Below are 25762 nucleotides of genomic sequence, written 5' to 3'. Positions count from 1 at the left end.
ATGAGTATTCCAGGTAAGTCTAGTGCATCTGACTCTCTGGTCAATGATAGATAATACATTTAACAAAAAATTAAGGGTAGACTTGTATTTTGCTCAGGGTTGGGATTAATACAAGTAGATTCTTTTTGCAGTCTTCAGGCATCTAGCAAGATTGATTTCCTTTCCTTCTTGCCAAGTTGTTTTCCCCTCTTTCTTCAAGAAAGCCAGTAATGAAAACATTTAATCAGATTGATCTGTCTTCAACTTGAAAATTTAACAGGTGGCATGGAATGAAAAGATGATAAGGACCTAAATTTTCAAGGAAAGAGATTCATAGTCAGATTGATCAATGGTGGAAACAAGGTGGTTTAATACCCCAAGAGCCTGTTAAATATAGCACATGGTTTAATATAAGTCTATTCAAGGAAGGACTTGGAACAGATTTCATTGTCTGTCGTGAAACATGCATTTGGGGGAAATATATTGTATCCCTCAAAGTGTCTGGGAGGATCCATTTTTTTTATAATTATTATTTCGCAGTATTGGGGTTTGAATTCAAAATTTTAGGCTTGTTAGGTAGGCGCTCTATCACTTGAGCTTCCAGCTCTTTGTGCTCATGTTATTTTTTAGATAACCTCTCACTCCCATATGCTAGCCTGGACTGAGAACCTCATATTTACACTTCTCCTGTAGCTGAGAGGAGAGATGCATACCTCTCATACCCAGCATTTTCAGTTGAAATGGGAGCTCATTAACTTTTTTGCCTGGGCTTGGCTGAACTGTGCCCCTCTCAAACTCAGTCTTCTACTCGGCTGGAATTACTGGCGAGTGTCTTCATATCCAGCTTATATTATTGATTGAAATGAGGTCTCACAACTTTTTACACAGGTTGGTTTCAAACTGCAATTTTCCTGATCTCTGCCTCTCCATTGGTTAGGATTCCAGGGTGAGATTCTTTAAACACCTCTGAAGAACTCTAGTCTTATTTGGCTGGAAGTGGTTGGGATATCATTAATAAAATATCTTTGATTATTTCTGGTTTCCCATAGTAATTTCAAATGCTATAAATAATTTCAAACTAGTAATGCCCTCAGAGGAAAATATCATTTTATGAGAATATCTACTTAGTCCCAGTCATTTGGTGTCATTTGGTGAATATAACTGTATTGAAATGTTACTAGTCACTTACACAGAGTAAATGACAATCAAAGGTTCTTGCATCCATATGTATGACCTTCAAAATGAACATGGAAGAAGATAGTTGGCATGCAGGCAGAGAATATCTAATTCATCTCAAATACTGACATGTAAATCAGGTAGTTAGTGACTGTAACCATCCATTACAGTCTCTCCATACAGCATTATCCTTGTGTTTTATCAGACTATTATGAAGGCAAAGTAACACAAATTATTTTTTGTTTTAATCATCACTGATTCCCTGAGATGAGGTTCTTCTGCCTTGTGAGGGAAATTATTTGTCATTCTGTTCAGAAATGTTGGAGTTATTTCTATGGTTTTGTTTTATCTAATATCATCAGCATATTAGCATATTCTGTAGCTATTGTCTAAAACAAAAAAGAAGTTATATCTTTTCAGATAGTAGTATATAAAGTTTCAGGATAATGTCTCCTGCCCTAGATGATGTCATTTTTGAGTAAGTACTGTGATCTTTGTGATTTTATAATAAGAGAGTTGAAGCTGTATGGTATAGCTAAGTCCTCTCACATTCTGTGGTGGTTTCTTTTAATAGGTTATAAATTCTCTCAAAAAAACCCCACCCATAATGCAAATGCTAGCAAGTAGAAAACTACCTTGCAAATATGTTTACAGGCTTCCTGAGAATTACTAAACTGCTTACACAACCAGACGGCTTCCACAGCTTACACTGAGCCACCTATACTTGCCTGAGCTTCATTACACAAGTCCAGGTCATCAACCATCAAGGAGCATCTGTAACCCCTAAGGTTTTCCAACTTCTTTCCTGTGTGAGGGGCCTCCAGTTTCCCAAAGTCATGGAATATCCCTGAATTGACTACAAGAATATTAGACACCTTTGGAACTCACCTTCAGAACTTCAGCTGTGTCATAGGTTAGATTAATCCAGATCTAGAAAGCAGACATCTCTTTCTTCCAGCTCAAGAATACTTAAGTTACTGAATTCTTTGAGGGATAGTTTATTGCTATAATTATTAGACTCCTTCAAATTTCTGCCATACACACACGTGCATGTGCACACACACAGACACATATGTTGGCTAATCAAGCTAAAAATCTTTATTTCATTCTTTGTTTTCACAAAAAGATTGCTAACTTGCAGACAAGCAAAAGTTATGGAGACATTATCTAAAAAAAAAAACCCAAAACTGGTCATAGTGGTCAACACCTATAATTTACACCTATGTAGGTAGCATAGGTAGTAGGATCAAGATCCAAAGCCAGTCCTGAGCAAAAAAAGTGCCACCCTATCTAAAACAAAACAAAGCCCAAAAACTAAAGCAAAAAAAAGGCTGAAGTATGAGTGCAGCTCAAGTGATAGAGCACCTATCAAACAAGCACAGGCCCTGAGTGTGTGTAGATATACATATAGCATCTTGTATTTGCCTAGTTAGTTTAAAAGTGCATGGAATTGTCCATCACTAAAAGCATAGAAAACCTGCAATTTCCTTCTCTAAAATACTATTTCAGCCTATTTACTGCCTAATCCATGGTAGAAACTTATTCAAAGAGTGTTTAGAAGAACAAACCACAGCGCTCTGTGCTGTCCTAGATCAGCATTTCCAAAAGTGTTCCCCAGGGAACTTGTTAGAGTTTAAAAGATGTCACTTCCTGGTATCTGATGAGAAGTGGCTTCATGGGAAATACAACAGTTTAAACAAACGTAAACTACTTTCTTCAGGATTTCTCGGAGCCTTTCATAAGTGTGAATTTCCAAAAAGGGAAAGAGGATGTGACATTTCCCAAATTACTTAACCACTGAAATATTTTTTCCCTGGAATTTTCACCCAATAGGACTAGTGTTCTATGAAGTAGACTTTGAAAAAATGGCCTCTAGGTGATCTCATGCTATTTCTAGATTAAGACAGAGAATGTGAGATTGCTTCTACCAGCATCCTTGTTTTTACCTAGTCACTCGGCCTTCAACTATTTTTTTTAATGAATTTTTATTTGTTGTAATGTTCCTGCTTCTATGGCCAGGTGTTGTAAGAAAAATCAAGTGGATTCAACTTCACTGTAGCAATAGTAAGAAGAACCATCAACCATAGTTCATAGTGTTCCCTTTATGAGGTTTGTATGAGAAATTACTCTTACTTCTCAAGTTCTTGGGAGAAAATTCTCCCAAACACCAAGCCCCAGGGAAATCTGTGGCAATATGTTAGAATTTATGGACAATCTTCCTTTCAGTAGTTTTTCTTCTTTGCCTAGATTAGGAAATGTTAAGGCTGACTTGTAGTCAGTTTCCATGAACTATTCAATGCCTTGTATCTTTATGTCAACATATCTTGCTAATCCTATTTATTTTATCTTTTAAATTATCCAACATTTTTCTTCTCTTCAGATTTATCTTCTTATGAGTTACATGTTCTTTGATAAAGCGCCTCAAATCCTTTCACATAAATTAATATAGGATGTTTTCCTTAGGTTCAATTCACATTCTAATTGCCCCTGGGGAAAATTGGCAGATTTTTTTATATAATTTTCATTGCATTAAAATATGTAGTGTAAGGTTCATGGTATGAGCTTGACTTCCTTCTTCATGTATATTTTCTGGTAGTCTCTCTAGTGCATTTCATGACTAGTGCTATACAGAAGTAGATGCATCATCATTTATAATCCACCTTCTTTAAGCTTCTACCTATCTATTCCTCTTTATGTGACAGCTTTACTAAACCCATTTTCATTTGCTCTCTTTTGAATATTTGTTTAGGATTATCAATTGATATTTGGTACTATTGATTTTTTTAATGCTTATATCTCTGTCTGTGATTAAGTTGCCAAGGAAATAAGGAATCTTGAGAAATGACTTTTGTCCAGACATTTCTAAGCACTAAAGCACAGGTGACAGAGGGAAATGTATTGCAAAAACAAATCTCCATTCCTTTAAACTAATGTCCCAAAGTCCAAATTTGGTAACTGCTTGCATCTGGGATGTGTGTTTATATAATGGAAGCTAATAAAAGCAGTAACATGGGACTGTTGAACCCATAGTTTGGTTAAAGTAAAAAACAAAACAAAACAAAAAACCCTCAAGTTTTTATGTTTATAAGAATACTATTCTTCTGCTAACTTCTTTCTGTAACTCATCTCATGACTGCTCAGGATTTTTTACTATGCAATAATTTTTTGAAATGTTATTCAAAGTTCATCGACTTGACTTATTTTCCCGTAAGCTTGGTTTAACAGTGTCCTTTCTGTATAGGCTTTTCCGTCACTGGTACTAAATAGAAACAGGCTCTGATTCATAAAATGTGAATTTATGACAGCTGCCCCCCCAACTTTTTTTTTTAAGGAGCTGAGCAATACATGATGGATACATTCTCAGCCTCTTTTCTGTGTTTCATCTGTTTTGCCACTAGGTTTACCCTCTTGTTTTGAAAATAGTTAAGTAAGAAAGGAATAAACATGAAGATAGGGAAATACCATATGAACAAGTGATAGTTTAATTTAGGCTGACACCACCCCGTTGGTGGCGGGCAGGAGGGGGGGCAGACCTCATCCAGGATGGGCAATGCTCACCACTTAGGTTGGGCAAATTCCAAAGATGCCATTTGACAGAGTAATGAGGGAGAATATGTCATTCATTCCCACTTGCAATGCAATGCTGAGGACATTTTTTTTTTTAAAAAAAAGCAGCTTTATTCCACTTTATTTCAACTCAGTGGCCATCTCTATTTAAACACTGTTTCGAATTAAAAAGTAAATGAGAGAATCCAACGTTCGCTACTTTCTCTAGTAACGATAGTCTCTGCAAAGTATGTTTATGTCAAGAAGAGAGGGCATAGTGTGGTCCGTGCACATGCGCACCACAAACACCTATTCTCTGGCCCCCTCATACCTTGCTGCAGACTGCATTGAGCATCACAACTTTACTCTCTGGCCTTGGACCATGAGAAAGAAAAGTTTCTCCTACAAGTCTCTTTTTAAGCATAGTAATATTGACAGCTAAATAGGCACAAAGATCAGACTTCCTAACATTCCTATTACATGAATAAGAAGAGTGTTATGCAAATATCAGAAAGCATATCCAGGTAAAGCTGTATTACGCAATAAGAAAAAATGTAAACAAGAATTGCCTGTCTCTTAAGCAATAGCTGTGATCATAGAATTCTAGAATTTCAGAGGTGATGAGGATTCTAGAGATAGCTTAATATAAATGCCCTCATTTTTATGAAAAGTTTCCAAGAAATTGTGTTTTCCCCACTAAGTCACACAATAAGTTAATAATATGGGTAGGACAAAACTGACTTCCACCTTGCCATTTCCTTGACAAACTGAAGAAAACTTAGAATCCATTGGTTGATTGTATGTAATAAAGCTGCTCTGCTTCCCTTATGGGTTTTATCAGTTAGATTTAAGCTTCTCTGAATTTTATACTTTTATTTAAGAGTTACTGACTTAACTTCAGAGACAATCTTAAAGTAGAAGAACCAAAACACCTGAAGAACCAAAACCACCTATTTTGTTTTCTCAAGAAGAAATGGAAGTCCAGGAAAGTTCTGGAACAACACAGGAAAGGATAAGGGAATGTAGAAACAAACCAGATCTCCAGCTCATCTTTCCTACCTCAGTGGGATTCCCTGAAATCCCTGTCATATCATTCTGTTTTCTAATATTTTAAAGATCAAATAAAAAGTTTAATTGTGTGACCTATTCCTTCAAAAATGGAAAGAATCACATTTATGTACCTGCTTAGACTTAGATTTCCCAAATGGGAGGTAAGGGTATAAGCCTTAAATTAGATGCTCTAGTATCAGAGAAATCATACTGTTCAAATAAGAACATACAAATCTGATTTTCCCACTTGATACCCATTAGAACAAATAGTATAAAAAATAGAAATATAGCATAGCTATACAATAGAATATTACCCAACCTTAAAAAAAGAAACAAATCCTGTCAAAATGTTACAACAGAGGTAGACCTCAGGATACTATATTGTAATTGAAATAAGCCTGTTGCAAAAGCACAAATAGTGCATGATACCACTTATAGGAGGTTCCTGAATAGTCAATTTCATAAAGCCATAAAGTGGATAGGTACCCAGGAGCTCAGAGGAAGTAAGTGTAAGGACTCTGTGTTTAATAGGTTTAGAACTTCAGTTCTGCAAGACAGAAAAAGTTAGCAGATAGATGGTGCTGATGACTCCAAAGCACAAGTGATGAAGATATTTAATACTACTAGACAATACACTGAAAATGGGATAAGATGATAAATTTAATATTATACATATTATGCCATAATTTAAAAATTGAAAAAATCCAATTCTCTATTCCTATGGTCTTACATGCTCCTCCTCCACCACTCAACATCCTTTCTCATCTGTCTCCCAAGTGTCTGCCAGTGAAGGAAAGAGGATCATCATTATTTCTATTATCTCTCCACAACAATTTTCCTATTGACTCAAGCAAAAGTGTGGGGGTTGGGTAAAGGGCAACATGACTTCACTCTTCAATACAGCAACATTCACTCTTCAACACAGCACTCTGTTTTAAACATTTCTTCTCTTTTTAATTGGATTCAAACAACTCCAGAGCAACAACAAAAATGGCTAGGGAAACAACACACGTACATTTCAGAGTGTGCCTTAAGATTAGCAAGTTTAGATTCATCCTGGTAACAAATTCTGATCCTATGTATCATCAAAGGTTCCTTTATTTCCTCCTTGTTTTCCTCCCCATGAGTGTATCTGTGGTTGAATGATTATCTCACTCTAATGAGGTCAGCAGGGAGCAACTTACTTCTATGTGCACTGTGTTCACCAGCGATGAAAAATTATAAGCAATGATGCCCCAAATTGTGTTCATATAATGCTAAGCCTGCTTTGAAAGATCAAAAAAAAAAAGAGAAATGCAAAGCAATTTTACTGATGTGGCTGTCATTTCAAGATACTAATAGGTAAACAACCAAAATAATACTTTTATTAATTTAGTAGGCTCTTGAAAAACTTTATTTGAATGATCAAAAATTGCTAATAAGATAACTTGTCCTTCTGTACTACTGGGTACTAAGTATTCAGGGAGAGTGGAACCCATAGTCCTTCATTCCAGTACAGAAATAAAACCTAACTGGAAATCTCATCATAAATGACCAATTCTGATTCTGTAATGTGGTTCGTCGCTGTAGAAAAGGCTGAAGTTTCTTTGCTACATTATATAATTCAAAATTCAATCATAAGTTCAGTAGTTCAGTTTTTACTACAAAAGCTAAAATACTAAAAACAGACTCAAACATAGACCACTGGCCATAGAGCTGTATTCAGATACCAGTTCATATGGCCTATGAGCTGGACAAGTTACTGGAAAAAACTAACTTCACGTGCCTCTCATTTCTGTAAGGGATACAATAATAGGATCTATGTATAGAATTTTTGTAGAAAAAAATTAAAATTCATAGAGGGCTCTCACAGCGATGTCAAATATATTGTAAATTCACAATCACTATTTTCTACTGTAATAGCAAACAGATCGATTAATAAAATTATTTTGCATATGGTCCCCACTCTTACTAAGTCATTTTATAAAATTCACAAATAACAATTTTTGAACACAACATTATTGGAATTCTTTCAAGCTCTCCAGTGATATTAACCATTACTTTTAATTTTTTGACATTCATTAGCTTCAAACATTTCTATTGCCTAGGATAAAAAGGTAGAAATACTTAAAGTTTCAAATGAGGAAAACAAGCACCATAGACTTAGAGTGCCCAGTGATAGTGAACTTTCAGCAATAAAGCATGTGTTTAGAACTCCTCATCTATAATGAAAAAAAAAACCCTCCCATCCCCAAAGAACATAAATTATTTTTAATAAAATCAATTATTGTAAACACATCTAAGCAGGTATACAAAGAAATTTCAACTAGTTTTATCCATTAAAAAAATACCATACACTTTTATGGACTCAGATGACAGTTCACCATCAAACTATTCACTAAACCCCTCAGTTCAGAAAGGTGATTGCACCTGATAAAGACCATTGTAAAAACTTCTGAAACTAAAATGGAGTTGTTTCTTATTCTAAGCCTAATGTATTTTTAAATCAAGCAGCAGGGAAATACTTTTGTTTCTATTCAATCAAGACCCGAACACAGAGTTTATGGAATGACATAATATCCTTCCTGAATTCAGACCGGTAAGTAGGACCAGTATCCTTCACACATAACCAGTTCCTGAACCTTTACAAACAAACCCCAATTTCCAAGGAAACAATCTCATCAAATGCTGCTCACTAGAATACATATTGTTCCTTTTGGATACATTACAATAAGATTTTCGCGATTACAAACCTTAACTTCCTCTCTAAAATTCAATATAATATTAAAGCTCATTTATTCAATCGAAAACTGTATTTTTGACAATAGCTCTTGAAATCCCTGATGAACTTATAAGCACCGATGTAATAATTCAGGTTCTTTTGGCGGGGGGGGGAGCATGGAGAGTCCAGGAAAGAGGTGGTGGTAATTATTAACTGATAATGTATCTGTATCTTTTCAGTGGCCCTCAATCAAGGGATTCTTAGGAATGAATGCTTGTTTTTCACATTCAGGATTATTGGTTTAAGCTATTTTGGGGGAATAATACAAGTTTTAGTGATGTCCCTGTTTCAAGGCTGGTTTTCTCTTCCAAAAAATAAGAACAGCAACGTCTAGCAGTTTGCGATCAGTAAGCTGTCCCTTTTGCTTTAGCCAGCCCGTACTCCTGTGTCCACGTCAGGGGATTTGTTTGGAAGTGAACAGACACATTGATCCTTCACCAGAAAAACAATGTCAAGGCAGTGGCAGTGACTGACATACACACACAAACAGGAAGAAAAAGGTGATGGTTGCTGTCAGTCCCATGGCCTTAAGACAGTTCTCATTTTCCCTTCTTCACTGAGGCTGGTCTAGAAGCTGGGCAGGGCCGACATGGGTCCCCACCCCCTCTCTAACAAGCAAGTGTTCACGTTTTAAATGTGATCGGAGTAGGAGTTTACTTGTACAAAAACTCCAATGAGAGAGGGGTGGGGGGAGTGTGCACAGATTAAACCTTTCTCGGTGGTGCTGTGGACACACAGGTCCAGGTTTGGGAATTTAGGACCGGGAAGCTGTCGGTGCGCTTCGCGTGGAGTTCTGTGACAGCTAAGTGCTGTCAGGTGTGCTTCACGCTGGAAGCCTGAACTGCTTCTAACTATTGTTGTTGCTGTTATTACTATTCCTATTGGAAAGTTACGAGGAGCAGCGTGGCATTAGCCATATCCACACTTTGCAAGAGCAAGAGCTTTCACGCACTGGGTTAGCAGGAAAGCAGGCCGCCGGCAGTCCCAGCTGGAAGCGCCTGGGGTCCGGGCCGGCACACTCACCTTGTTGAATTTTAGCCACTAGCTGGTGGCGCGCTAGAATCCGGCTCATCCTGTACGGAGAGCGCCTCGAAGTCTGATCCCAGCGCAGGAACATCTCCTGGCCCTCCGCTGTCAGGGGACTCAGATAGTAGCAGCCTGAAGCTGGGGTCCTGGGCACCTGACTCAACATCCCCGCGGAGTTTAGCGACCGCCTCCGAGTCCCCGAGTCACCGGCCAAGCGAGCCCGGGAGAGCGCACGCAGCCCAGCGAGTTTGAAAAAGAGAAAGGAGTGCCAGGAGCCACAACTCAGAGTTCCACCCCCTCCCTCCGGCCGCCCCCACGTGACCGCCGGCAGCCAATCAGGGGGCGGGAGAAGGCTGCGACTATTCCGCTCCCCCTCCCACCCATCCACCCCCTGCCCCGAAGCCCGGGGCCCCCGCGGGAGCTGTAGCGCCCACAAACCCGCATCCACTCCCGGCAAATGCCCGGGCACCGAACCAGCTAAAAGAGTTCAAGGAGAGAAGACAGGAGGCTTCAGGAGCCCACTAAGCCGTGGGGGGGGGGGTAGGGGGAGTGAGATTCAGGCTAGCAAAGTTAGGGGAAGTTTCTGCACTTTCTTTAAGACAGCTGCAGGCAGAGAACGAGGTAGATGGACCGACTATCTTCAATAAGGAATAACTAAGCACAACTAGCTGAGCTCAGCTACAAAGAAATGAATCCAATACAGCTGTTCTCATGAAAAGTAAAGGGTTTTTTTTCCCCCTCCTGTTTCTACCCCAAGAATAAATGTCAATATAGATCCCTGCCCTTCAGGAATGGTACCTGAAGGGCTCCTACAGAGATTTCATGGGGCAAAGTGTTGAGCCAAGGAGTGGGGGGGGGGGTATTTTTTTTAAAGTGATGGATGGATGGATATTCATTCCCTATTCTTTCATTTTTCTACTCCTTATACTTTTGATCATCAAGAAGCAAACTACACTCATCAAGTACCCATCACCTGTAAAAACTCTCAGGAATCATCGCACAAGACAGGCAGACACACAAACACACACACACACACACACACACACACACACGGAAAGATTCTGTTGACAACCAGCCATAGATCAGCAGGGAAATTATGCAAAAGCTTGTACTACAAGGTGTCACAGAAAAGACACAAACATAATGCTAGGTAAGCTCTATTATTGTTTCAGATTGGGTTGATGACAGTCAGCCAGACAGCAGAAGATATACAGATAGCTGCTAAAAACAAACAAACAAACAAACAAACAAAAAACAGAAAAAAGACTGGGATTTCTGACAGGCAGAGACAGGGGAGGGCTCTGCACGAGAGTCTTCTACCCACATGTGTGCAGTTTTGGAAATCAAAGTGTGTGTTCAAGTAATTCAATTTGTCCATATTCAAATATCCATATGGGAGTAGTTAGAATTTCACTCCCCCTCACATATTTTCTCTTTAAAATTATTTGATGCAAAAAGAAAAACGTCTACAGGAAAACATGTTATCAGAGTCTAAGCCTGAGGCTAAATGAATAAAGTCCTTTGATAAAGAAGCATATGGCCAGCTTGCCTTTATTTCTGATTGACTCAAACTCAAACATGGCCTAGCCAGGAATTTATAATCCTAATAACAAGAAACTCTCAATTAGAAGTTTAACAAGACTTCAGTTAGGACCTCAGTTCTGGTTGCCAGGGGCCTATTACGTTGGTCAGCTTTAATACCTTCCCTTGAGGGAACTTTTGTCAGCCTGATTCTAGAATGTATGTTCTGGAAATTATGAGCCTCTTCCGGTGACTATGCAAGAAGAGGCAGGCACTAGGTTTTAGATTTGCATTCCAAGAAAAAAGAAGAAAAGACAGATGGTTCTGGGTCATATAGTATACTTTCTTTGTTGTTTTTTGTTTAATACTAGTAGTGGGGCTTAGACTTAGGTCCTAGGTGCTGTCTCTTAGCTTTTGCCACTCAAGGTTGGTGCTCTACCACTTGAGCCACATCTGTACTTCTGACTTTTTGTTAGTTAACTGGAAATAAGAGTCTCAAGGACTTTTCTACTGGGGATAGTTTTGAACCATGATCTTTAGACCTCAGCCTCTTTTATAGTTAGGATCACAAGCATGAGACACTGGAGCACCACTTTTTTATTTTTGCTAGTACTAGGTCTTGAACTCAGCGCCTCACACTTGCCCAACTTGCTTGTTCACCTATCATTTGAGTCGTGTCTTCAACCCAGCTTTTTTGCTAATTATCTTGGAGAGGGAGTATGGATTTTTTTCTTTTTGCCCAAACTAGGTTTAAACCAAAATCCTTTAGATCTCAGCCTCCTGGGTAACTAGGGTTATAGGGATAAGCCATTGGTGCAAACTTCATGGGGGAGGGGTTGAATTGAAGGTCTTTGTTTCTCAGCACCCTTTGTAGAAGGCAAAAGGGAGATAAGATCTAACAATTAGTATCTTAAAACACAAGCATGAATGGTAGAAAGGTTTACCACTCTACTACAGTTTGGATATCTAGAAGGTCTGTTAGCCATGTTCACAGTCAACTCTGGGCACTATCTATTTAAGATAGTGAGCCTATGCTTCTGGCTTTGTGGTACCATCACAAACCTTCCATTCAAAGCCACTTAGCAGTTATCACTTTATCACTGGGAGAAAATAGAAGATGGGTAAAGAAAGGAAGAGAAGAGGACATGGAATATGGGAACACTGGACCTGTTCCAAGCAGCCAAGTAAAGGACACTGAAAGGCAGGAAATAGTGTGTAGTCATTTTATAGCTATGAATAACACTTAACCAGAGACTGGCCATTTCCATTGCCAACCTAGCAATCATGGCTGTTTTGCCTTAATTTTAAAGACTACATGGAATGACTCTTCATGAGAAGTATATTATAGCCAGGTCACTAAAAAAACAAACGAAATAAAAGATTCATTGTCCTTTTCTCTTGCATAATAAGAAATGTGCTGAAAGTCTCTTGCTCTGAAAACATCATAAACAGGGTCATAAATATGTATTCTTTAACAAATAATCAGAGGTAATACAAAACTAGATTTCTATAGATTGGCAATGAAGAGCAAGGATTGAACTTAAATTTGGGGAAAGGGGAGGAGAGGGAGTTTGTAATTCTCTGACTAAAAGAAAGGCTACTTGGAATAGAACCTAAATTTAGAGAAATACAATATTTTAATGAAAGAATCTAGAAAGACAGAACTCGGTTTCTCCAATTAATATACAAGGTCTTTAAAGACTAATTTTATGATTCAAGTGGTATCTACAAATCCAAGTGCTCATTATATTCTTGTCATTCTATATTTCCAAAGTAGTATATTTAAGGCAGACAGGTAACATTATTTTCTTATTAATGTGTCATTAATTCCTTATTTTATGCTAATATAATGCCATTTCTATGAACCTTGTATTTATTTGTGTGTGCATGTGTGTGTGCGTGCACTCATGTGTGCTAGTACTGGGATTTGAACTTGGAGCTTGTGTGGCACTAGTTTCTACTTTCCACCTATTTTTTTACCTGTCCCTCTAATGAGCATATTTTAAATTGTCTTATGTAGTTGTCAAAGGGGGTTTCATGTCATTTTGTGTGTACTTTGCTTTTACTCACTATTTCTGAGGTACAATACATGGATGCATGATTGAACTAAATACTGCAAAAAAAGAAAGGAAGGGGAGAAAGAAGAGAAAGGAGCTGTCAGTAGTAAGTACCTACCATGTTGTTAATTAATCTTTATAGCATCCTCAAAGGTGCTCTATTTTGTGAAGGAAACTAAGACCCACAGAGTTGAAATAATGGCCTACTCTATGTAGCAAGTATGGGTAAAGCCATAGTGTGTCTCTGAGCTGATAACATCTTGATCCTCTCCACTGTCACCTATGAAGGACAAGCCAGGCCAAGCAGTAGCACAAAAAAAAGTGCTGGAGAAATCAGATAGGGAAGAGAAATTGAAAATTATCCCAATTAATTATTTATGATGTTAGAAGGTCTAAATGGAAATACAAGCATAAGACGTCTAAACTCCCACTGAGATTGAAACCTGGGTGTGCTAAGATAGAAACCCTTAATTAATCAACAGCCTTTGATTAAGAGACCCCCTAACTGAGCATTGTACTTGTCCTAGAGTGAAGAAGCAGCAGGGCCTGCACAGAATGCTTCTTTTGGAGAACACGTTCCTTGTTCTCTGCTCATTCTCAAAGCCCGCTCTGTGCATGTCTTGCTTTTACCATGACATTTTTTTCCTCAAGGTAGAGATCCCAAATGCAGTCAAAAGTCTGACATTGATCTCTAAACACAACTTGGGCTATTTAAAATATTTCAATCTTTAGGTTAGTTGATCCCAGATTAGCACTCAGTGGAATCCTGCATCTACATGGCAGAAAGCTAGGGCTGCTGTTCCAGAAGCCAGGAATGGCACACCATGCGTTCATCTTTCTGTGGCTTTTGCTCCTTCACAGACATTCCAGTCTTCTCAGCAGTCCGGCTGTGCAGTGAGCCAAGGTAGTGCTGCCAAGTAAGAAAATGCTTGAGATGCAAGTGGCAGACAGAAAAAAATGCAAAAGTGATTTGGAAATCTGCTTTTGAAATGACATGACAAACACTGTGGGTTTCTGTCAGTCTTCTTGTAGGCTCTGAAGCTCAAGGTTGGAGGATTTCCAACAGCCATGATTTATGTGCCTAACCCTGTGCCAGTGCTTTTCCCCAGTCTTCTTGCATCACCAGCTCAATGCACAATGCAAGAAAGCCAATGAGAGCCACATTTGCAGTTATGACCAGCACCACCCATGAAAGGCTTCAAATGAAACCATCTTCTGATCAGCTCCCCAGTCTCGTATATGGAGTCTGGGTGTTGCTGCAACCTCAACCCTCTCCCATTGTCTTTGGTTAAATCTCTCCTATGGGCTTCCCTATGTATATACTCTGGCCACATGCCAGTCCCTAGGATCCCAACCATCAGCTCCAGCTCATGTCGTCAATGATCTGCCCTGGCCTGTCTTCGTACCATGGCCCATCCCCAAGCATTCCAACCAAATTCAGATTCTTTCATTTTTCTTAGCCATTTTCACAATATGCAGTTCTCAACCTTTCCATCCACAAAGGTCAGTTAAAAACTTCTTATCCTCAGGAACACTGTCATGACTAATACAAACATCTTTAGTATTTAGTACCAGTCATGTTAATACCTGTAAACAATCATTATGTGACATCAATTAGGTCAGGCTCTTAGAGGCCCATATGCAATTCATTTGGTCATTGCACCATCGATGATGGGCACATGCTTTTTACATCTTAGATTTAGAAAGGATAGTAAACAACTTCTAATCCAGCTGATTAACTATGATTGCAGTTCTCTTGTGAGATCAATTAGTTCTCTTAATTATTTTCACTCTCTCAATCAATTGCACTTTTGTGAACTAATTTGATATTGCAGGTGATTTTTATTATTTTGCTTTATGTCTACTGATTAATGAATTTAATACTCACCAAATGCCTGCACAGTACACAGTAGGTATGGAAAATACAATGGCAATAGTGGTCATTGCTCTCAAGAGTCTATCAGCCAGGAAGACAGAGAAGCGACTCAACCCTAAACCACATATTTATCTTATATGAGAGGCTAATTAAATACTTAAGCTGTGTGGTACTTAAGTATTTTCATAAAATTTGATGTTTGGTGGGTGATCTCTATGCTATATAATCTTAGCAAAAACCTTTTGAAGTGAACACTAAGTCTTTAACTTACTGGAATTGTTGAGATATTTTCAATTTCTGATTTTCTCCTCCAGTGATTTATTTCTGCCTTGTTTGCCCTGATGACTTAACAAAAAGAATCTATAATATAAAAAGTGAAAAAGTAAATAATGGAGTGATTTTAAACGAAGGTAAAGGCAGGATAAGAATAATAGTCAAGGGCGAAATCAGTTTATAAAAAATATAAGCCATGCAACCCTGCACGACTACTCTGAGACAAAACAAAAGAGAAATAACACCCACTACAGAATTCAATGTATAAGATGAAGAGAAAAAGAAAAACACAGTAATTTAATATAAACATAGATCACTAGGTTCTGCAACCCTAGGGAAGGTTTTCCTGGGTCCTCATAAAGAATCAATCTTCAAAGACAATAAGAGTAGCTGACAAAACTTAGTTTACAATTTCTTAACTATTTCCTCCAATGTCAATAGTAGTATATAGAAGGCACTCTTTAGGTAAATGATTTCCATAAGGGCCTCCAAACATTATGGTATGTATGGTATTCTTCCTGATTTTTCATTTCCATGATAAACCTCATAATCATTACTCTATTCCAATTACTTTGAGCCTTTTTCATTGCAACCAGAACAAAATGCACATTCCTCACTTGGCCTCCTGGGTCTTGCACATCTGGACACTGCTTACCACTCCCCGGCCATCATCGGTCCTCTAGTCAGCACCCTCCCTTGTCAGTCTTCTCTTGGAATATCCTACCCCCTCAATCTGCAATGCTCTTCCTAGGGGCTTCCCATCACTTCTCAACTTTCCCTTTCAGCTTCACTGACACATCCCCAGGCAGATTATCCCTCTATGCATCACCAGTAGAAGCAGTGTCCCATTTATTGTTCCTGAGCACCTTTTCCAATTCTGTAATGCTGTGCATTCGCTCACTCACTGATGGATTGCTTGGTTTTTTTGGATGGACTGCGTCTACTTCATTCATACTCTATCCTCAGTGTCTACTGCAAGTCCAGGCACATAGTAAACATCAATTATAACAAGTTGAATAAATGGCGGAATAAATGACTGTGTAGAGAATCATGGGCTAAAAATCTAAGGATGAAATTTAGAATCTTCACAGAAATATAAATGAACACTTTGTGAGTCCATCATTTGTTGACACATCTTAGGCCTGGATGTCACATAAATCAAAGTGTTATCCTTCTGAAACAGCCTAAATATACACGTTTTTCTTTGATTGACTAGGAGCAAAGTATATGCTTTGAATATTGAACAAGGTGCAACTTAAGGTCCCTTTCAAAAATTTATAGAGACTGGAGGGATAAGCAACTCTTGGCTTCATGAAAGCTGAAAGGCATCAGAAAAAATTCAGTTACCTGGCTTAGTTTTATGTCCACCTCAAAATTTGTAAGCTTGCTTGCTGTGTCTTTAATTGATAAGCTGACTTTCAACTGACCTCTACAGATGCTGCTTAAATAACTTCTGTTCATTGGTCTATTCTCTGTGAGAGCTTAACAGCTACTGTTCTCAAATTAAGCTACCTTGTTTTCTAGTTCTATAGGGATATCAGAGCAGAACATCCCAAGCAATCACTCACTGTTCATCACAACCTCTTTTGGACTGATTGGTTTTATCTATATTACCCAAATGGCAAACCATATTGATTTGGCCTCATTAGTTCTTTGTGGAGTCATATTGCATTTATGCTATCCATTAGGTACATGTGTTTCTTTATCCTGTTATGTATCTCTTTAGTGTTCCTCCAACAAATTTGCTGGATGTTTTAATTAATTTATTATCTAATAATTATTTTCTAAATCCTACTTATTTGTCTTAGTTGGAAATGAAAGCAAGCAAGTACTCGTTTTCTTTTTTTCCTTTTTCTATTTTTTCTTTTGAGGGTGCTGGTACTGGGGTTTGAACTCAGGACCTCATATTCTCCTTTAATTTTTTTTGTTGGACAGGGGGCTTGAACTATGGGCCTGGGTGCTATCCCTCAGCTCTTCAGCTCAAGGCAAGTGCTCTAGCACTTGAGCCTCAGCACCACTTCCAGTTTTCTGGTGGTTAATTGGAGATGAGAGTCTCACAGACTTTCTTGCCCAGGCTGTCTTTGAACTGTGATCCTCAGATCTCAGCCTCTTGAGTAGCTGGAATTACAGGTATAAGCCACTGGCGCCCGACTCTCCTTTAATTTTTTTCATAGAAGGCTGCTACTCTACTGCTTGAGCCATAACTCCATATCTGCCTTTTTGCTGGTTAGTTAGAGAGAAGGTCTTTCAGATTTGTCTACACAGGCTGGCTTCAAAAGTTGATCCGCAGATCTCAGCCTCCTGAGTAGCTAGGATTACAGGCACTAGTGGTTACAACTTTCACTTTCTTTAAGCATTGCTCAGGTACCTATAAGAAGTGTTTTACTTTAGTTGAAAGAATCTGTCTACACTGAAGAAGCTTTCCCTCATTTACATTGAGGAGAAGTCTATAACTTCCTTTCCCATCTTGAGTAGTAAATGCAGTTTCTTACCACTAAATGATAATTTGAATATAAAATGGAAGTCTACACATTAAATAAATCCTATGACCAATCTTTTTGAAAATGCTTTCTTGATTCTGTGCATTATCTGTTCTGTAAATTACCAATAAAACGTGTGCTGTTATTGAGATGGTTAAGATTACTGAACTCTTGTTTTGATCTTGACTCCATTTTTATATACAACTCTTTCCCATCTTACTGAACTCTTGTTTTGATCTTGACTCCATTTTTATATACAACTCTTTCCCATCTGATGTTATGCACAGATGGGCATTAAGTAATATTTGGACATATTCGTAATGCACAAACCATGGAGGAACAAAGGTTAATAACTGAATTATAAGTTTCACATAACATATGGCTTTTTGGGTAAATCTAGCTCAATATACTCAAGCATATAATAAAATCTTTCCCTACTTATTCCCAATACAAGGATGGAAAATGATAACAAGAACAATAACATTTAAAACCTCCCATAAAGAGAGAACAAGTAAGAAAGTAAGAGGGAAGTAAAATGGTTCTTTGCATATGCACATTTAGTATCAATAGAACTCGTTAGTTGAGAGGAAATAAAATGCCCGGACTTCTGGGTTAGGCAAGGTAATTTAACTAAGGAAATTCTTGGAAGCACTGAAAATTTGTGCATGTGTGTCCACGCATGTGTGTTGGAACCAGGTCTTGAACTCAGGTCCATTAGCTTTTCTGCTCAAGGCTGGTGCTCTACCACTTGAGCTACGCCTCCTCTTCCAGTTTTCTTCTTGTTATATAAGAGTCTCATAGTCTTTCCTGCCTGGTTGGCTTCAAAAATTGTGATCCTCAGATCTCAGCCTCCTGAGTAGCTAGGATTACAGGCCTGAGCCACCAGGGGTCAGCACATTGTGTCTGTTTCATACAGCCCTTCCATAGGGAATGATTTTTTAATTTGTTCACACATATAGAGTGTGTGCTTATATAGAGAGAGACTCTTCTGAGATTACCTTTCTAGTCAGACTTTGATGATGGTAAAAGCCTACAGTGTCCTCTGCACAACCTCTTAGAGCCCCAGCATGGTCACACTGTCTCACAGCACAGACCTGTTTAAACAGACCAAGTACAGCACAAACAGCCAGGCGTGGTTACCTTCCCCTGCCCCACCAAGATGACTCAACATTAATCAATCACAGGGGAATGCTTACTGTGCACCAGAAATGTGTTTCTGAGCACAAGACACATAGCAAGAGCTACTAGGAATCTATAACAAACTCAGAATATCCTCTTTCATTGCCTGACTTCAGAGTCCTCCGGGGCCAACTAGATCCCACATTCAATTGACCAATCAGTGGATTGATTATAAGCGGAAAATGTTAAGCTATAAAATGGCGCTGTATGGACAGTTTTACAATTTTTAGCAATAAAATGTGCATTTAAAACAGTTTCAAACCAGGTAGAGAATACACAAAGATCACTAAAGGCATTCATGGAATCCATTAACAAAGAGCTGAAGGAAGTCAGGGAGACCACAAAGGGAATGCTGAATGGAACCCAACAGAAGGAATGGGAGTCCAAAGAAACCATAACCAATCAACTAAGTGATTTGAGAACAAACACTGAACACCAAATTAAGGAAGTAAAGAAATTCATACAAGACCTAAAACAGAGCTTCAACAAAGAACTTGAAGCCATCAAAGCTGACCAATTAGAAGGAAAAGAGATAAAAAAAACAAAGTAGAGAGTCTTGACAGCAGGTTAGACCATGCAGAAGATCAAATCTCAGGGATTGAAGACAGCCTAGATATTATAGAGAAAGAACATACAACCATCCAAGACAAGTCCAAGAAATATGATAGGTCTATCCAACACCTGGAAGACACCATCAGAAGGCCCAATCTAAGGATAATGGGTGTAGAGGAGCACCTAGAAACAGAAGTTAATGGTCTAGGAAATTTGTTCAACAGGATCCTAGCAGAGAACTTCCCAAACATACAAAAAGATAGGCCTATTCAGATACAAGAAGCTTTTAGAACCCCAAATAGACCAGACCAGAATAGGACATCCCACCGTCACATTATAATCCACACAGGATCAACCCAGACCAAGGAAAAGATCCTTAAAGCTGTCAAGGAGAAAAGGTTAATCACCTATAAAGGGAAACCAATTAGAATTACCTCAGATTTCTCAGCAGAGACAATCAAAGCAAGAAGAGCCTGGAATGACGTATGCCATGCCCTAAAAACAAACAACTATCAACCAAGAATACTGTACCCAGCTAAACTCTCCTTCATAACTGAAGGCCAAATAAAAACCTTCCATAGCAAAGAAAAATTGAAACAATACATCTCCACCAAACCAGCCCTACAAAAGATTCTTAAAGATGTCCTACACATAGAAAACCAACAAGACCGCAACAAAGGCCAAGAAACTGCACCCAAACTGAGAATCCAAGAACCTTAGGAAGAACCCAGTTTTCGCTACCCCCAAGAAGGTGGAGAACATGGCAGGAACTCCCAAATACCTCTCAGTCCTATCTCTTAACGTTAACGGACTGAACTCTCCAATTAAGCGACATAGACTGTCTAGTTGGATTAAAAAACAAGACCCTTCTATCTGCTGCCTGCAGGAGTAACATCTTGCCCGTAAAAACAAACACATTTTCAAGGTTAAAGGCTGGAACAAAATCTACCAAGCAAACGGCCCTCATAAACAGGCGGGAGTTGCAATCCTAATATCAGATAAAATAGACTTCAAATTAAAATTTGTGAGAAGAGATAAAGAAGGTCGCTACATACTAATTAAAGGATCTCTCCTTCAGGAGGATATTACAATTCTAAATATCTATTCGCCAAACAATGGAGCACCCAAATTTATCAAAGAAACACTACTTTCCCTCAAATCCCATATAGATCCAAAGACATTAATTGTTGGGGATTTTAACACACCACTCTCCCCACTAGATAGATCAACTCGGCAAAAACTCAACAGAGAAACCGCAGATCTAAACAGCTGCATAGATCAACTAGACTTAAGAGACATTTACCGAACATTTCACCCAGCAGCATCAGAATACACGTTCTTCTCAGCAGCACATGGAACATTTTCTAAAATAGACCACATTTTAGGCCACAAAGCAAACTTGTCTAAATTCAGAAACATTGAAGTTATACCTTGCATTCTCTCTGACCACAAGGGAATAAAATTAGAACTCAACACCAAAAGCCACCAAAGAAAGTCTGGTATCACATGGAGGCTGAACAACACACTGCTGAATCATGAGTGGGTCATGGAAGAGATTAGAAAGGAAATTCAAATGTTCATGCTATTCAACAAAAATGAACACACAAATTACCAGCTCCTCTGGGACACAGCAAAGGCAGTACTCAGAGGCAAGTTTATAGCTCTGAGCTCCTACATCAACAAATTGGAGAGATCTGAAATTAACAATTTAATGACACATCTAAACCTCCTTGAAAAAGAGCAGCAAGATAAACCCCAATCCAGTAGACGGAAAGAAATAATCAAAATTAAATCAGAATTAAATGAATTAGAATCCAAAAAAACTATAGAAAGAATCAACAAAACAAAGAGTTGGTTCTTCGAAAAACTTAACAAAATTGACAGACCCTTAGCAAACCTTATCAGAAAAAGGAGAGAACACACCCAAATTAATAAATTCAGAGATGAGAATGGAAACATCACCACGGAAACAACCAAGATTCAGAACATTATAAGGGAATACTTCTCAAAACTTTATGCTAATAAGTTTGAGACCTTACAGAAATGGACCTTTTCCTAGCAAATATTGACATGCCAAAACTAAACCAAGATGAGTTAAACCAGCTTAACAGGCCCATATCAAGCATTGAAATAGAAACAGCAATAAGAGACCTCCCAGCTAAGAAAAGTCCAGGACCAGATGGTTTTACAGTGGAATTTTACAAGGCCTTCAAAGCAGAGCTCACACCAATACTCCTCCAACTCTTCAATGAAATTGAAAGAGAAAGCTCACTACCGAACACATTCTATGAAGCCATCATAACCCTCATCCCAAAACCAGGCAGGGACTCATCAAAGAAAGAGAACTATAGACCCATTTCTTTGATGAACATTGATGCAAAACTTCTCAACAAAATTTTGGCCAATCGACTTCAACAATTCATCCAAAAAATCATACACCATGATCAAACAGGATTCATTTCAGGGATGCAAAGCTGGTTCAATATACGCAAATCAATTAATATTATTCATCACATCAACAGGAGCAAGAATAAGAACCACATGGTTATCTCAATAGATGCAGAAAAAGCATTTGACAAGATTCAACACCCCTTTATGATGAAGGTTCTGGAAAAATTAGGAATCCATGGAACATTCCTCAATACAATAAAGGCTGTATATGACAAACCTACAGCCAGCATTGTACTCAATGGTGAAAAACTAAAGCCATTTCCTCTTAACTCAGGAACAAGACAAGGATGCCCACTCTCTCCACTTCTCTTCAATCTAGTATTAGAATGCCTAGCTACAGCAATAAGACAAGATGCAGACATAAAGGGGATCCAAATAGGGAAAGAAGAAATAAAACTCTCCCTCTTTGCAGATGACATGATCTTGTATTTAAAGAATCCCATAGACTCCACTCCCAAATTACTCAAGCTGATTCAAAACTTTGGCAAAGTAGCAGGTTATAAAATTAACCCCCCAAAATCAATGGCTTTTATATATGCCAACAATGAGAAAAGTGTGGCTGAAATTAGGAAAGCAACTCCATTTGTAATAGCCCCACAAAAAATAAAATACCTAGGAATTAACTTAACCAAAGAAGTGAAGGACCTCTATGATGAAAACTTTAAAATCTTGAAAAAGGAAATCAACACAGAACTTAAAAAATGGCAAAACCTCCCATGCTCCTGGATTGGCAAGATTAACATCGTGAAAATGGCAATACTTCCCAAGGCTATCTACAAATTCAACGCAATACCTATCAAAATTCCACCCTCATTCTTCAAGGAAATAGAGGAGGCAATCCAAAAATTCATATGGAACAATAAAAGACCCCGAATAGCAAAAACGCTCCTCAACGGAAAGAACACTGCTGGAGGAATATCAATACCAAATTTCAAACTCTACTATAAAGCCATAGTAATCAAAACAGCTTGGTATTGGCATAAGAACAGACCTCAGGACCAATGGAATAGAATTGAAAACCCAGAAATGAACCTACAGACCTATAGCCATCTAATCTTCGATAAGGAAGCTAAAACAATAGAATGAAAGAAAGACAGCCTCTTCAGTAAATGGTGCTGGCAAAATTGGTTAACTACATGTAGAAAACTAAAGCTAGATCCTTATATATCACCCTGCACCAGAATCAACTCCAAATGGATCAAAGACCTTGAACTCAAAGCAGACAGAAAACATTACAGGATGGAATAGGAGAAACCCTAGGTCTCCTTGGCTCAGGCCGAAATTTTCTGAATAGAGACCCGGAAGCACAACAAATCAAAGAAAGGTTGGACAAATGGGATTGCATAAGATTGCAGAGCTTCTGCAGGGCAAATGACATAGCTAGCAAGATCAATAGAAAGCCCACGGATTGGGAGAAGATCTTTACTAGCCATACAACGGACAAGGGTCTCATATCTAAAATATACTTGGAACTCAAAAAATTATTAAACCACCCAACAACAAATCCTCAAAGAAACAACTGCCCAATAAATAAGTGGGCGAAAGACTTAAAGAGAAGCTTCTCTGAAGAAGAAAGAAGGATGGCCAATAGACACATGAAGAAATGTTCAACATCCCTAGCCATAAAAGAAATGCAAATCAAAACAACATTGAGATACCACCTCACTCCAGTTAGAACAGCAAAAATCAAGAACTCTAACAACAACAGATGCTGGAGGGGATGTGGACAGAAAGGAACCTTACTTCATTGTTGGTGGGAATGTAAACTTGTCCAACCACTTTGGAAAGCAGTATGGAGGTTCCTCAAAAGACTTCACATAGATCTCCCCTATGATCCAGCAATCCCACTTTTGGGCAGTTACCCAAATGTTTACAAACAAGACCACACTAAAGCTACCAGCACAACTATGTTTATTGCAGCATTATTTACCATAGCTAAGATATGGAACCAACCCAGATGCCCCTCAGTAGATGAATGGATCAAGAAAATGTGGTATATATACACAATGGAATTCTATGCCTCCATCAGAAAGAATGACATTTCCCCATTTGTTAGGAAATGGAAAAACTTGGAAAAAATTATATTAAGTGAAGTAAGCCAGGCCCAAAGAAGCATAGGTCCCATGGTTTCCCTTATTTGCAATATCTAGTATAGGTATGAGTCAAGCGGAAAAGTTCAGATAATGTGATGTTAGGAAAATGAACCCTTAAATATGTATTTTAATGTTTTCGTTTCTTTCATGCATCTGTTTCTAACGCATTTATAAGATTATTTCTTTGTTGCTTTGTATGTCCCTACCCCACAGTGTAACCCCCGCTTTCACTATATTTGATGTCAGTATAACATGTGGAGGAGATGGGGACAAACAAGTCGTTTAAGGATTCAGGTGGACCTGTTGCAACAATGAGAAGTACAAAATGTCATGTCAAAACCAGCTTTACAATGTCGGTGTGGGGGGGCGAGGGGGGTATAATTGGGTGGGGGGAGGGGGGAGGCTGGGAAGGGAGGTGAAGTGTAAACAAAGGAGGAGGCTGCAATGCTTGGTAAGAAATGTATGCATTATCCTGCCCATGTAATTGTAGCCCCTCTGTACAGTATGTTCTCAAATAAAATAAAATAAAATTAAAAAAAATAAAATAAAATAAAACCCAAATGAGTTCAGGGGGTGGAAGGGGAAAAAAAAAAACAGTTTCAAAAGAAAACACACTGAAAAGATAATCCTGACCATTGTTTTTGTATGGTGGACCCTTGGATAGTGCATCTTACATTCTTCCTTTGCAGATAGCCTGTCTTGGGGCTGACTGCATTCTGTATATGAGGAAAGCATCGAGCCCAAACAGGGATTCACATCTGGGAAGAGCAGGAGGGGGAACCTTAGTCAGTCTCAGTGGATTTCCAACTGCTTGGGTACCACAGATGGAAGACAGAGAGAGAAATCTGCTCAAAGATCACAGACACTGTCTTACATGGTTTGAACTTCTTTAAGGCCTAGCATCATTAGGCAAAAAATCTTAGTGTTTCACACAATTACTTGTAGGAGAGAACAAAAGGAGTGCAGTAATTCCCCTTTCAAAATGCCTTTCATATCCATTTCTTCTCTTTATTGCCCCCATCCCTGAATGGCCGTCCTGCCTAGAGGGTTCTGATATTCCTACCACTCATGTTTTCATCTAGTCTTACCCTTACTCTCATCTTTCCTAAACACCACAGAATGTTTAATTTCTCAAAATAGCACTGGACCATATTTTGCTTTTGATCATCTCACTCTCCTGTGGCAAAATACCAAATACTGCCTTTACCACTTACTAGCTGTAAGCAGTTATTTGGCCTTTTTCCATTTCTACAAAACAGTTTATATGCCTATATGCAACCATACATATGTGTGTACATACATATGTGTAAGCGGTCCAAAAATATATGATCATTAGTTTTGTTTCCCACTCTCGAAATCGACAAAAAAATAGTTAAAAATAATTTATTCCCTCCCCCACAGTATAACCCCTGCTTTCACTGTATTTGATGTTGGTATAATTTGTGGAGGGGAAGGGGAAAAACAAGTCGTTTAAATAAGGATATAGGTGGACCTGTTGCAACAATAAGTACAAGTTGTATGTCAAAAACGAACTTTACAACTTGGGGGGAGGGAAGATTGGATGGGGAGGGAGGGAGGATGGGAAGGGATGGGAAGTGTAAACAAAGGAGGAGGCTACAATGCTTGAAAGAAATGTACTCACTATTTTGCCCATGTAATTGTAACCCCTCTGTACAGTATTTTCACAATAAAAAAAGAAAAAAATTATTTACTGCTGTCAGATTTACCTTTAGTATACTTCT

At 38.5% G+C, this 25762-nt stretch overlaps 1 protein-coding gene across 3 annotated transcripts in view; it reads right to left on the bottom strand.

Annotated features, from left to right (window-relative positions):
- Positions 1-25762, bottom strand: part of Stard13 (StAR related lipid transfer domain containing 13) — a 252135-nt gene that overhangs the window by 183550 nt on the left and 42823 nt on the right. The window contains exon 1 of one of the 3 annotated variants that reach the window (XM_070002982.1): positions 9536-9749. The exons of the other annotated variants lie outside the window; for them this stretch is intronic. Coding sequence (XP_069859083.1) covers positions 9536-9704 — 169 coding nt within the window. The 5' untranslated portion in view covers positions 9705-9749. Of the gene's footprint in view, positions 1-9535; positions 9750-25762 lie in introns of those variants that run through there. 3 annotated transcript variants of the gene reach the window in all.

This window comes from Dipodomys merriami, unplaced genomic scaffold, assembly GCF_024711535.1.
Source record: "Dipodomys merriami isolate MVZ:Mamm:240054 unplaced genomic scaffold, mDipMer1.0.p SCAF_6, whole genome shotgun sequence".
Classification (NCBI taxonomy): domain Eukaryota; kingdom Metazoa; phylum Chordata; class Mammalia; order Rodentia; family Heteromyidae; genus Dipodomys; species Dipodomys merriami.
Note: the sequence above shows the minus strand (reverse complement) of the source record. Positions and strands in the feature narration are given on the sequence as shown.